At 41.8% G+C, this 14,348-nt stretch overlaps 1 protein-coding gene across 2 annotated transcripts in view; it reads left to right on the top strand.

Moving 5' to 3' along the window:
• The window catches only part of LOC133952005 (kinase suppressor of Ras 1-like), a 33,867-nt gene that overhangs the window by 8,618 nt on the left and 10,901 nt on the right, over positions 1-14,348 (top strand). The window contains exons 1-5 of one of the 2 annotated variants that reach the window (XM_062386279.1): positions 2,508-2,634; positions 11,839-11,986; positions 12,487-12,811; positions 13,252-13,415; positions 13,501-13,567. In XM_062386279.1, coding sequence (XP_062242263.1) covers positions 11,878-11,986; positions 12,487-12,811; positions 13,252-13,415; positions 13,501-13,567 — 665 coding nt within the window. In that variant the 5' untranslated portion in view covers positions 2,508-2,634; positions 11,839-11,877. Of the gene's footprint in view, positions 1-2,507; positions 2,635-11,838; positions 11,987-12,486; positions 12,812-13,251; positions 13,416-13,500; positions 13,568-14,348 lie in introns of those variants that run through there. The other variant, XM_062386280.1, reaches the window with a different exon arrangement.

The following is a 14,348-nucleotide window of genomic DNA, read 5'->3' as shown; positions in this document are numbered from 1 at the left end:
GCAATGAAAATAGTAAAAACATGTTCGTCCTTTGTTTCCCATGATTCCTATCACACAGCGATTCAGTAGCCATGGAGACACCAAGGCAAACAAAGATATTTATCAAATTAACAGTTAAAATATTACTCAAATAATTTTTGTATGAGGCAAAAACAGAATGGCACTGCCACTTTGGAGCCTATATATCAGGCTTTGTTTGTTTAAGTGAGCATTGGTGGCAGAGACCTCAAACACTGGTAAAGACTGAATAAAAAGCTTTGATTTAAAGAATTAAAATAATAATTGATATATAGGTGCACAAAATAAAGGGTTTATCATACCCTCCATATCTTTCTCTTTTAGGAATATTTCACTTTTTCATTGCATTCCAGAGAAAAAAATGGAACAACGTCAAAGGTTTAAAAATATGAAAACAGGCCTTCATTTTTAGACTCAATCCTGATATAGACGAGGTTTGATAAATATGAACTGATGTAGCAGTAACTTGATCTGATGTAACATTAAAGATGTATAAACATGCATCATTGTGATAAACTTAATCCGTCAACCCTCTGAAATAAAATAAATCCAAGTAGTTTGAACTGGATAGATAAGTTACTTTTTATCTTTACTCTAACAATTTGTAGTTTTAGAATCTTCTTCCCTGGAATAGATCAGCAGTCCCGTCTTTTTTTTTTTCATCAGATTTTTTGAATTTGTGTTGTCCTGGTTGCAGTAACCTCTTACCTGACTGATGCCAACGTTCTATCCACACAAATAACTGAAACATTAACAACAGACTGGTAAAATATTCTACTTTACTATTTACATGATGATTTGTGTCTGGGTTTTTCTAGAATGCCCCAAATCCTACTACCAGCCAGTGAAAATATAAAATCAGTATGGGATAATACCAAATAATGCCTTGGAGAGTATTATGCTATTTTACACCATGGTTGTGTTCCGAAAAATTACTGTTTGATGAGGACTAACATGGACTAATTCTGAAGTAGCTCCAGAGAATCAACACATGACGAAAGAACACAACATCCAGTACAGGTTTGGAACAGGCACAGGAAATGTTGAACACATATGTTGAGAACTAAGAAAGACAATATACGCAGAGAAGGGATGATTTATATAAAGATCATTTAGCAGAATGAACAGCTCACTACAAAATCTGATCAGAGGTCCTAACTCAATTGAAGTATAAATAGTTGCATGGCAGCTCAAACGTTTGACTCAGAAAAGTTAAAAAGAAAAAAGAGTGTCTGAAAATATTGTTGGAATGTCTTTGACTTTTTGTCTGAACAAAGGAGTTGAGACGTCATCTGTTGTGTAAGAGCTGCTGGCTTCTGAAGGGTTCTCTCTAGTGTGTTCTGTTTTTTATTAAGCATCAAGCAAGCAGGTACAAACATGGGAAGATTTAGCATCTAAGCGTACAGGGACCGGAAGTAAGAAAATTGGGCTCATGCTACATCTGGAAGTTATTTTCATTTTCACTTAATCTGTGGATTATTTGCTCGATTTATTTAATGAGTCATTCAGACTATAAACTATTACAGCATACTGTGAAATGATGCCTTCAGTATGAAAGGCTTCATCTGCTTGTTTTGTCTGACAAACCATGAAGACACTCAATGGATGACACTGAAGGCAGATTCTTGCTCCTATTTATGAAGCTTGAGTCAAAGAATGTTTGGCATTTCTGCTTGAATAATAACTAAAATAATTCATTGATTATTAAAGAAGCTGCAAAGCAGTTTTTTCAATTGACCAGCCAGTTGATGGACTAATCAAAGCAGCTTTAGAGGTCCCCCATGTTTGACACTGTTTGGTTTACAGCCATGTATTTATAACATGACCTTGACAAATAAAAACTTTTAAGACTTGATTGTGTTCATCCAGATGTGTCACTACTGCCCACTCATAACTTCCATCTAGTAGTATACAGTGTGACATCGTTGAAAGTATTTTACAGTGTTAATATAACCCTTTCTCCAGTTCTACAGTCACTGGTAACCAGTAGTATCGATCTATTTAATATCTTGGTGCCATCTTGTACTGTTGGAAGCTTCTTTCCTGTGCAGTGAAAACACATCGAGCAGCTTGTTGATCACCACCTTGGATAAGTTCAAATTCGGTGAATTCTTTCCCTGTTGTAACGAGGTCTGGTGATTATGCGCTGCGGTGTGTTGGCTGGACAGAGTCCTGCAATGTTTTGAAAAGCACCAGCCCGACTGCCCTGCGTGATGAGCACTCACCCAAACTAGAATGTGTTGAGTCAGCTGCACTGCAATCCTCTGTCCCTCCCCAGTGTGCTATTTATACACACCCAAACCAGCCTCTGCACATACCAACACACACACACACACACACACACACATACACACTAATGTTGTGTGATACACACAGAGCTCGGCAGACTTGATAGCTCCTTGTAAACAATAGTGCACCCAAACCCTGGAGGCTGGGTTGGAGCTGTGCCTCAGGGTGACTCAGTTTTTTTCCCTGACACAGTGTTGAGGAGGAAGCAACAGGTGGGCTCCAAGGCACAGAGCAGCAGAGTGCAGGAGACTCTCAGGCGGACCGTCAGCCCTCATGGGAGCAGCTGGACTTTACCAAACCTCACAGGATCACATGTAGGACACTGAGGTAGGACCACAAGTGAACCTTCAATTCAACTTTGAGAGTTAGTTGTGTCCTACGATCTCAAACTCCGTCGCATGCAGGTTGTTTTAGTGCCGCTGCCGATGGAACATCTGGCCAAGGACAACAGACAGAGTGAAATCTTTCCCTCTGGCGAAATCCAACACGTTTAGTAATGATTCTTGATTTGCAGTGTTCCAAATGATTAAATAGATGAAAGGAGGAAACTGTTTGTAAGAAAACATTTCAAGTTTTAGAAATTTACTATATGTTCTCCAAAAAGTATTCTTAATTACTGGTGAAAGAAGCTTTCAGGTATTTTTGAATAAGTGTCCCAAAAAACCCACTTTTTTACTATAAAAGATCTTGAGGTCATACTTGTACCTTAAATAAAAGACAGCCCCTTTACAGTGTTATACTCTATATTGGATCGTCATTAATGTGTTTGTGTATAAAGCGCTTTTTAAAGTTGGATTTGGCAGAGGTGGAACAAATAATAACTTCATTATATACTTTTATGTGGTTAAATTGAAAATAGTGTTTCATAATTTACAATATCACTGAAGCTGTTGTATGTAAAATCTGTATTAACTGAATTATTGTCAAGGCATCAGATAGTAAATGCTGTAGAATATAGCAGGAGTGCATGTTAGCATTTTATGCTACGTACAAAGTAACTTAAAATGCTAATACTCGGATAAAGTATGAGGGTAGAATTGTCCTTGGCCCCACAAAACTGGTCCACCAATCATTTATTGGCTCATATTTGAACCAAATGGGGCTACCGGTGGCTGTATGTTAGGTTTTTGCGTCTGTTAACCGTTGGGTATCAGCTGTTTACTCACCTATCTAGCAGAAATGTTGAGGTCAGCATCAAACTTCACCCACGAATAACCTCCTGCTTTCAGCTGTGCAAAGCAGTACCAATGTTACTTCACTTCCAAGTTAGCATGCTAACCAGCTAGCCCTGGCCACGCTGGCCTGTCTCGTAGCGTACCGACAGGAAGCTACTGTAGTGTCCAATGCCGTCCCTTGAAATGGACACTGGGTTTTAAGGGTTAAGTTTAATATTTAATGATGGCTTCAGTTGTCTTGTCTTATAGAACAGATATGTTTCTGTTCAAAACAATCCAGCTGTCTACACCCTGCCTCATGCTTTACTCTACGCTGCAAGCTAACGGATGCGACCCAAAGCGTATTTTCGCGCTGTAAGTCTTATGTCTTCCATTTGAGTAGTTTCCTTACAGTGATTGTGCGCTGGGCCCTGCGCCTAGTAGTCATGTTAGTCACATAGCATTGGAAGCTACCATTTGCTAGCACGAATATTACCCACCGTAAGTTAGTGCTCGCACCAGACCAAGAGCTGGGCAAGGGTGCGAATAATTGTTCATGAATTCAACTTTAAGAGAAAAACCACAAAGTGTGATTTTCCACTTCAAGTCATATTTTCTTATGTTTTAAGCACAACACAGTTTTCGGGTTCTCAACGCTGGCAAAACATGTGATACAATCCATACACTCAGTGTAATGTCTGGAGATCTCTGTAGACCACTGACGCTGTTGCTGCCGCTCTGCTGCCTTGTCTTCGCACAACAACTCCTCAACTCAACAGAATGCAGTTCCCCCCTTTCAAGTAAAGCTGGTTTGTATAGTCAACACTGTAATATAACCTTTCCTAATTTGCGCTCGGTTGATGAATAAAACGAACCACGGCATTGTTCATGTGTCACCGGTGTTAGTTTCACTGGTTCAGGTTGGAGTCTGCTCCCACTCTGCAGCCCTGACCCGTACGAGTGGTTACTCTGTGGACTGTGGCGCGAGCTTCACCCTGAGTCAGGCTGCAGGAATGTTTGGTCACTGAGCAGAAGAAGATTATAATAGGTGACACAGGGTGCTGTCAGCTTTCGTTGACCACATCTGCGTATAGGCTCTATTTGTTAGCAGCTATAAATGTGTGTGACCACTCAGCTCAGTTAAATGCATCGTGTGGGTACGTTTCGTATTTGCACGGCTTGTGTTGGGACCCAGTGATGGAACTCTTTTGCGCCTCGTCAAGTTTTCAATAAATTTATTGAAGTTGAGGGGAGGTTTTGTTAGCACATCCTCTTTTCTAGCTTCTATCATCTTCTATCTAAGCGATTCAATATTTGTCGGGGAGCAGAGAGTGTGTAAGCAGTAGGCTGTGTTCTAAACCCTTTAGATTTGTAAGGTGTAATGGACTTTGTTGCCTCTAGAGGTCACAAGCAGGGTCATTTTAACGCCTATATTCTGTTCGGTGTTACAATGAACTTTCAAATAGTATTACCCAGTTACTTCTTTCTATCTCTTCTGAACAATATGAATAAGGATTCAGGAGATAAGAAAGCAATGAATTGGTTGTTGATCTTTATTTTCATAAAATTCATATTTGCATATCCCTGGTTTGCATGTGCCTTCCTGTCATGCATTACTGTGGCAGAGCGGAGCAATGCCCTAAGGGACGGAGCTGGGATCAGACATGTTCGCACAATATTAACATGACATCAGCAGTTCATAATAACGCGTGATTGGCGGTTATGATGGTGGCTGGGGGCTGTTCCTCTGCATAATGGCATGTAATAAGATCATGCAGTGTTTAGATGAACTGCATGAGGGAAATCGTGTGTCAGGTGCTGAACAGTGTGTTTGAATGGTAATCCAAACAAAACACGAAATCTGATAATGTCACCTTCAGCTCGTGGAAGATCTGTAAGGGCACTTTTCATTGTTCTATGACTATGGCTAACAGCGCATCAATAAACAAGTTGTTGTATGTTGCAGCCCAAGTTCATATGATAATACAGAGGAATCAGTGCTCAAATCTATGTTTGAACGAAACATTGAAACATTGAAGCTTATACATCCAACAAGTTTCCCTATATCTCAACAGCACATCCCTATATCTGTGCTGACTCAGCATCTTGTTTCACTACAATATGAAGAAATGGAAAATCTTACTTACGTCATATTCCCTAGTTTTACTGCTTTGAGTTACAAGTTCCCCTTTTTTGATCTAACTAAAGCAGTGAACAACCCATGGACACAATGCGTGTGCGTGTGTTAATAAATATTGAATAAGCAGATGACCAGTACTCTAGGAGTCAGTGGGGGTGGGGCAGTGTGCTAATGTTACCACTTGGCAACAACATTCATACCTTTGCGACTTCTTTGGCAAGTTGTCTTCAAAAGTAAAAGCACAATGTTCATTTTGTTGCAGTAATGCTTGGTATCCAGCTGAAAGGTTGTGAACTGTATGAAAAAAAAACACCAGTTCATTAAATCCTTAAAACTTATATTTAATTCAGTAAATTCAGTTTTATCTGATAAAAAACATTGACTATAAAATGCAGCCAGGTAGGATGAACACAGTTTCTGTAACTTCCCTCTGCACCATAGACAATTGTATGAATTGTTTATTTTCTTTACCCTAGAATGGGCCCTTTATATTTAATACTTTACATTTCCATCGGGAGCAGTTCCTCTCTATGGAGGCCGCCATGTGTTTATGACAAATGAAGGCTGCGACATGTTCTCTCTCATGTTTGAAAGGGGAGGGTGGGGTGAGGGCTATTTAGCTGCAACATGCAATTTCACCACTAGATCTCACTAAATTCTACACACTGAACCTTTAACTCATTATTTCATATTTATATAACAGAGTGACGAGAACTCAGGATACATGGTGTAGGTGCCTCTCTGCTCAGTTTAGGGGGAGACTGATCAGACACTGTGCACCTGCTTTGGATCAGTCTCTTCAGTCTTTCCTAAAACAAGGTTGTCCCAGGCTTGTCGATCTTACATATCAGCTTTTACTGTCAAACAGAAGATTCAGGGTCCCACAGACACCCTGACTCATTCCAAAGTATAGTGTGCATAATACTCAACTAAAAACAAATCAAAGGGAGAGGCACTCACTATCAGTTCCCACAGACATTTAGAGAGCAGCTCACTAAACAAACCTCACACCCAGCTGTTAAACCCAAGTTGTAACTAAAATAAGATTCCAAAGTAAATGAACCCGCTCTTTCCCAGAGGGAGCATGGCGCCCCACGGTCGGTCGCCACTGGCCGCCTGAAGCCCAGCATTGACATGTCAGGAAGTCTGACTGGAATCACTATCTTGAAAGACCTGCTGAGAGAGAGAGAGAGGGAGGGAGGGAGGGAAAGAGAGAGAGGGGAGGGGATAAGAAAGAAAGAGGGAGTGTGATAACGGCACTGGGAAGATCTGTTGGCTTCTGTCAGTGTGTTTCCCTGCAGCTTGCTGCGTTCATGGATTATTCTGTGACAGAGCCTGAATTATGAGAGCAGGGGCCTCAGTGTCTAGTAGATACTGTCAACCACATGGTAACGTACAATCCCAAACCTCTATGTACTGTGTCTGTCTGCCAGCTTAGAGTGTGTAGCGTGTGATCAGCGCGTCAGGAAAGGTGTTTCCTTCACTTCCTCATTGCTGCTGTCTCAGGCACTTACAATATATAGTGTGTGTGTGTGTGTGTGTGTGTGTGTGTGTGTGTGTGTGTGTGTGTGTGTGTGTGTGTGTGTGTGTGTGTGTGTGTGTGTGTGTGTGTGTGTGTGTGTGTGTGTGTGTGTGTGTGTGTGTGTGTGTGTGTGTGTGTGTGTGTGTGTGTGTGTGTGTGTGTGTGTTCAGCTGTTTGGGTTGTGTGTATCAGTGTTGCCAGTTGTGAGCTTCAGGACAGATTTGTATTTGCATGTGAGGTGGAGAGACGTACAGTATATGCAAAACCCGAGCCTGTTAATGTGGACTCTAGCCCTCTCCTTCATTGTGTGCGCTTTACCGTGTGTTTCTTTCTATTTGTGTTAGAAACCACTTATTAGTGTCAAAGGAGGGTTCAGTGTTTTGGTTGAGGCTTTTTTCAGTGGGACTTACCTTCATGGAGTAAAAAGAAGTCTTCTCCTCCTATCATTTCTTCTGCAGTCAGTGTCCTAACTTGCTGTCGAAGCTTCTCCCTCTTTCCTTCATTTCAGTTTTGGGCTTTAGTCCACTTTCAGCACAGGCAGCTCAGGCATGCCCAGGCACTTCCCAGGTATTGGTATGCATCAACATTACAATGTGTGAACACAGTTTTTTACCTTTTTTATTTTTTTATTTTCGAAAGAGGCAGAGTTAACTGGAAACATCATTGTATCAAGAAAATAAAAACGTATTTACTGTATATCAACAAGTAGCTGTCAAAATGAGTTTCCACTCATCTGGACTTGATGGAACATGTTGACTCAGGGCTGGGTTGAAACACTTCCCAGGCCAATACAGAAGTCCTGTTAGTTAAATAAAGTGCTGTTATAATGAAATGAATGGAATTGGAACCACTGTGCTTTTATTTTGAAGCACCCCGTTAGTGTCAGGGACATGTTCAAGGAGCTGCTGTGAAGTTGGAACTTCTGGTCAGCAGCTGGTTGTCAACAACATATGTAAACATGCACTACATGCATGCACACATGTTGCTATGGTTTCACCCCCTCCGCAGCTCCTGTCAACACAGTCACCTAACCAGCAGAAGTCATTATTACATTATTACATGTAGTTATCAGTACATTCATCCACACATGCAGGTGAATTTTATGAATGCAATACTTATACTTTATAGCAGTTACCACTGTGCTTGGTATTTGTGAAAGGAAAATATCTGGAGTAAAAATTCCTCATTATTTAGTATAAGGAAATACTAACACTACTATTCTTCTGTCTCTCTTCTAATTGCTGAGTACCCCTGTAATAATGCACCAATTAGCCTACTGAGTATAATGTAGTACAGAATTACTGTATTGAATGATTACTCATATTATAATATAGTAGTGACTACTGAGTTCTAATGGGTTAGAATGCAGGGTTTTACATAAAGATGGACAACATGACAGCGGCCTGATAGTGAAGCAGCATTTTCTTAAATGCCCCCTAGTGGCTGGCTGCAGTTCATGCCAAAGTATATGGCATATACATTTTTTCTCAAAGATGGTGTCTGTCACTTAAAGTATTTGTTTAGGTCAAGTTTCATATCGCATTATTTCATGTGCAGGGTGACATTTGAGGAGAAGCCAGAGTTGTGACTTGTACTGCAGCCGGCCTCCAGGTGGTGATCAAGAGGCTTCGGCTTCACAGTTGGGGAGCCGTCATGCTGTCCATCTTTATATGCTGTCTGGCAGAGGGTGTCATTTTCATTTGCAGCCCCCGCCTATCAGTAAGAGTGGCTGTTGTGAGTAAACATTTAGCAAAACTTTATTCAATTAAATAAATACAAATCTAAAATTGAAAATTCAATCAAATTCAAACTAAAACATCTGGGATACTGTTTTGTTGACTATATATATGTATATATGTGTGTGAGTAAACATTTATACTATCTGAATATTTAGGCTGTATATGTTGTTTTAATTGGGGAAAACCTCAAATTCAGAGACAACATTGTCTCCCAGATAAATCCCATCATTCACATATCCCAGACTGTTCCTGTCACTTACCATGGACACTGCACACAATGTAGGAAGCAGCCAGTTGCCGGGATATTAAGTGATTAAGCCAATTTGTTTCTCCATTCTTTTCATTACACACACACACACACACACACACACACACACACACACACACACACACACACACAGACACACACCAGACACAGAAGGTTGAGAAAACACATTCCAGTAAATTAGAAGCGGTGAAGAGTAAACTTGTCTTCACAGTTTGTCAGCCAATTCTGGGAATCAGTCTCGGATCAAGTCAGAAGTCAAAGATGTTTTTTCATTACTATATAAAATCTAAATCGGGGCAGTGTTCCTTAAATCTAATTCTATTCCAAATAGATAAATCCAAAAGGTTCTAATACCTTTTTTTCTGTGTCAGATAAGTCAGACGTTAGAATGTCCTCCCTTCTCCACTCACATTGTCTCTGTTGAAGCTTGTCCTGTGACATACAAAGAAATAGTTTTACATCTCAATTCTTACCTGCGCCACATTTTAGACCCGTTATGTGTTGTTTTAAATATGAACAGACTTTATTTATAAATGAAAACATGGCATTCAGCAGAAACCTTTAATTCACTTTTTATTTTATTATGTTAAAAAGAAGAGAAGGATAATTGTGACTTGTGCAAATGTTTGTGCACTCATTCAGCTCTTATTGCTTCTTCTTTCTCCAAACAGACCTTTAGTAAGGGTGGTCAAAAAGTTGGTTTTTAACTTCATCTGTCCTCTTTTCCAAAATAAGTCTGACACATGCAGATGCTTCTTTGCAGACTTGAGGCGTTTTGTGAAGAGGTCAGAGGTAAAGTTTCCTTTGGATCAATGCTGCGACAATGCACCGCCGCTCCTGCCTCAGATAAACCCTCCGTCAGCTCCTTCGCAGTCATGGCTCAGCCTTTTTACAGGAAATCATCCAGAGTTAACTGAAAGTTTTGCCCCTTGTTCTCCTTAATGTCAATTTCTTGATGACCAATGAGTGGAAATGGAAAAACGGACATTTGAAACCTTTCATAACTTTGCTCCGCTTCATCTGGCTGCATTTTTTAATCCTCGATCAGTTGAGACCACAAGATCTGAATTGTCATCAGCTGATTCCTAAAGTGAACTCTTGACCTTAGTTGAAGCAGGTTTGTAGAGCAGGCAAATGGTTGGCAAAATGAATTCATTACATTCATAATATTTATTTAACTTAATTTGATGCGTTCTCAAGAGCAGATAACTGATGAACTCTGCTGCAGCGTTTCACATGGACTTATCTCCAGGGGCTGCAACAAGCTGTGGGCCTGAGTGACTCTCCCCTCAGCCCTGTCGGCTTCACAGCACTGGTTAGCATCGTAGCCTGGCTCATATAAGCCGTTAGCAGGCCAACCAGAAGCAGGACAGGGCCACGTCTTCTTCCAGCCAAGTTGGACAGTTCAACTTAATCTGAGTGGATGGTCCTTGAGCAATTTGCTGAATAGTTGGTCAACACAGGTGTAGATACAGGTTCAGGATTTGTGCTTGTTTGTATCTCAGACAGCATCGAATGTAAAAAAGTGAGGATTGTCTTAGTTTGTTGATTAACTATGATGTTAGTCAACTTTATAAGATAACATGTTGGTCTTGTGTGGTGACAGCACTCTGGTACAGTAAAGACATTATCAGACATGAACTGATGTCCACACCCAAGTGTCCCAAACATTTTCCAGAGTTTGCCTTTCATATACGAAGCAGAGCAGGAGATTATCTGGGTGATACATGTTAACCACAGGAAACTCTGGGTGGAGAATGCAGGGCACAGGATATGATGTGAAAATGATGATGCAGAAATCACGTTTTTTTGGTTTTTCAGCACATCGGTACCATTGTTGGCCCTTATCGTCTAATTTACCACAACATCCTTGTCATACCTCTCTCTCTGTCTGTGTGACTGTTTATGTGTGTGATAATAATAGTCAGGTAGTGACAGATCTGGATCCTGCAGCTCTGGAGTCAGAGAGCAAGCTACAGGACACTACTGCTCACTACTTGCGTCCCATGCAGAGACAAGAAACACACATACAGTCAAAATGAGCAATTATTCTGTCAAATTGACACTTACTTGGTTCTTATAGATATATGCATCTCATACGTTCTGAATCACTAATAAACCCTGTCATTCATTGTTGTTCTTTTCCCAGCATTGTTGTGTGGTGCTTTACTTGGTTGTGGAGCATATTCTACATGTGGTGGTTTTGCACCGAGAAGCTACGATAACTTGTTATGATGTCAGCTAAGCGACAGCTTCCATGCTGATCTACCAGGGGCTCACTCACAGCCCACACTGTGCTGACGTCCTCTTCAGTCTGGGTCTCATGAAAAGCAGGTGTTGCTGTTGCTGCATGCACAGGATCCATACTGTGTGTAAGACATGTATAGTGTATAGGGTTCACACCTACTACAGGGATTGTGTCTTATTTTCTGCTCTGTGGGTGTGTGTCTTTCAGCATAGAAGGTGAAATGAGTGGAACTGGGGAAAAGCCTCTTACAGTTTAGTGTCAGAATCCCAGTTCCATTTCCATGATGATCCATGAGGCTGCCGTTATAAATCAGAATCGGTGGCAGTTTGCTAAACTATAACAAGCACTGGAAAATGCTGTGTTTCCTGTGTGTGTGACGTTGCCCCCATGGTTCCTCAGTTGGTTACAGCTTGAATACATATGATCGTGACGGATGCATGTCCTCCTTGTCCTCGTGCAGGCTGCCGCACGGAAGCACTCGTTGGACGGTTTGCTGCAGATGTCCAGCTCTGAGCTGCAGGACGCGATGAGACGCCTGGGCTCCAACTCGGAGGATCGTTCTCGCCTCACTGCTGCCCTCTCCTGTCTGAAGAGTGCCGATGAAACAGGTGTGCAGATAACACAGGCCTAGATTATTGTTAAATGCATGGAATTCACACAAAGTGATCCAGACTGTGCTAATAAAACCATTTGATTCATACATCTCCAGAAATAACGTTATAGAGCGGTTAACCCGCCTCCTTTTGTCAGACAAGGTGATACTTTATGGTGGTTTTTAGCTCAACTGTAAGAACTTCATATACAAATATACTTCTCTGCCCAGCAGCTTTCAAATACCTGAAGCAGGGTTTCTGGGTGAGTGGGGGATCTCACTGGTTTCTCCCAATGCACTGGAAGACCCAGATTTTATAAGGTCTTTTAGTATGCAATACATATTATACTGTAGAGTGTAAAATGTTGTTTTAAATCACTTGTCAAGAAAGTACTGAAACACAGTACAACAGTAAACTGGACTCAATTTGGAATGGAATTATTGCAGCTAAAAAAAAAAATTGTTCCACTTCTTTCCTGTTGTTGCTTATATGTGGCCTTCCCTCTTTGACTCCAGGGTGCAACCAAAGTGATGCCTTCTCTCCGGTTAGCAAGCCGGTCCCACAACCTACTGGTCCCCGTGGCCACTCCATCTCCGTATCAGTGGCACCTTGTTCAGACAATCAGAGACCATACGTGTCACCTGACGAAACGCCCGATGTCTTCACCCTGGACCCAAGCACCCCTCCGGCCACCCAAACGTCAAAGACGCGCACCGCCAGGGCCTCCCACACGTCACCGCTAGCTTCCCGGAAGCTGCTGCAGCTCTTCCCCATTATCTCGAAAAGCAAGAGTCAGGAGTCGCAGCTGGCCAATCGCATCGAGGAACCTGCCTCACTCAAGTGAGTTTTTCTACTATTAATACTACAGTCATGTCTTTATGACAGATATCGTCTAGTAGAACAGGCAGATTTCCATGTAACATGGGTTTTCTCAGGCTTCATCCCGCTGTCAGACATGTAGACTGGGGTTAGGTCACTCTAAAGTTACTGCTGGTGTGAATATGAGAGTGAATGGCTCACCCAATGTCAGCTGGGATTGGCTCCAGCTCCTCCTGTGTCCCTTGAAGGTTAAGAGGTGTAGATAATAGATGAATATAATTCATTAAGTGGTTTTTAACTGAAGGAAGACCAATCTTCCAAGTATTACACCAATGTTCACATTTTACTACTGACATGTCCATTCTCTGTCAGTGGTTTGCATTGTAAAGCTCACTTGAGATAAAGTGGAGTGCAGTATCTGAGAACCTGAACTAAGTGCCAGTTGCTCTCTGTCTCTGCAGGAGCTGTAAGAGGAACAAAGTGCTGGCTGCCCTTCACATCAACGGCTCTGGGAACAGTCATGAGGATTCTGTGCTGCGCTCGCCGCTGCTGTCTGCCCGGACACCCGGCCCTGTCCCCGCCTCAGCCCCATACATGATGCCAGCCGTCCCCAGCCTGCTGGACAGTGAGTTAAGAGTCTGCTGCTGGATTATTTTGTGATTCTGTTTCATTTTCACATGTTCACTGTTGTGTTTTTCTGCTCCTCGCAGATGTGACCATGCACAGAAGTTCCCCTCAGACAGTGAGGAGAGACATTGGCCTGGCTGTAACACACAGGTCAGTCACGGTCACCTCAACAGGCCGCCTGCCTTGGCTGGAGTAAAGAAAGTGATAGTTCCTGTAGATACCATCTATGAGCTTTTAATTTGGTCCATGTCCGATACTGAAGCCAGCCACCAGATGGCGAACAAGAGGCTTTGGCTTCACTTTTGGGGACCGGTCTTGACATCAATCTTTATATACAGTCCAGGGTGTGAAAGGTTAAACATGATGTAATGATATAATATTGTTTAATCGTGAGAGTAAACAAAGCTTTTAAGCAAGGTAGAAATAATTGCAATGAAAAAGTCTGGGTAGTTTCATTAAGTTTATTTCTAAGGTCTGGACAAAAGTCGCAATAATTTCTTCCTGTCTGATTATGGTCAACTTCCCAGACTTCCCAAATCTTCTTCACGAGGTCAGGGGACTGAGCAGGTTGAGGACTAACTATGACATTTAAGTGTAAAATCCTTACAGATGTTAATCAGCCATTTTTCTTCAATAGTCTCTGTGATGTGTTTGAGATGAACCCACGGGGACTAATTAGCTGTCTCTTGGATGGTTGTACAAACAAACAGGCCCACAAATTGTTTTGGAATGTTCTGCTAACGTTGCTGTGGTTTCCTGTGAACTCCCTGCGACAGTGGACGCGGGGCAGACAGCGTGACTCGCTGAGCCCTCGCTCTGAGCCCTCTGGTATGAACCTCTGCGGAGTACGGGCATCCGTGTTGTTAGAGCGCAGGAATGTGAACATTGCAGAGCGCTCGGTCTAACCCAATGTTTATTTTACCAGACTGTG

The sequence above is a fragment of the Platichthys flesus genome, chromosome 4 (assembly GCF_949316205.1).
Source record: "Platichthys flesus chromosome 4, fPlaFle2.1, whole genome shotgun sequence".
In the NCBI taxonomy this organism is placed as follows: Eukaryota; Metazoa; Chordata; class Actinopteri; order Pleuronectiformes; family Pleuronectidae; genus Platichthys; species Platichthys flesus.
Note: the sequence above shows the minus strand (reverse complement) of the source record. Positions and strands in the feature narration are given on the sequence as shown.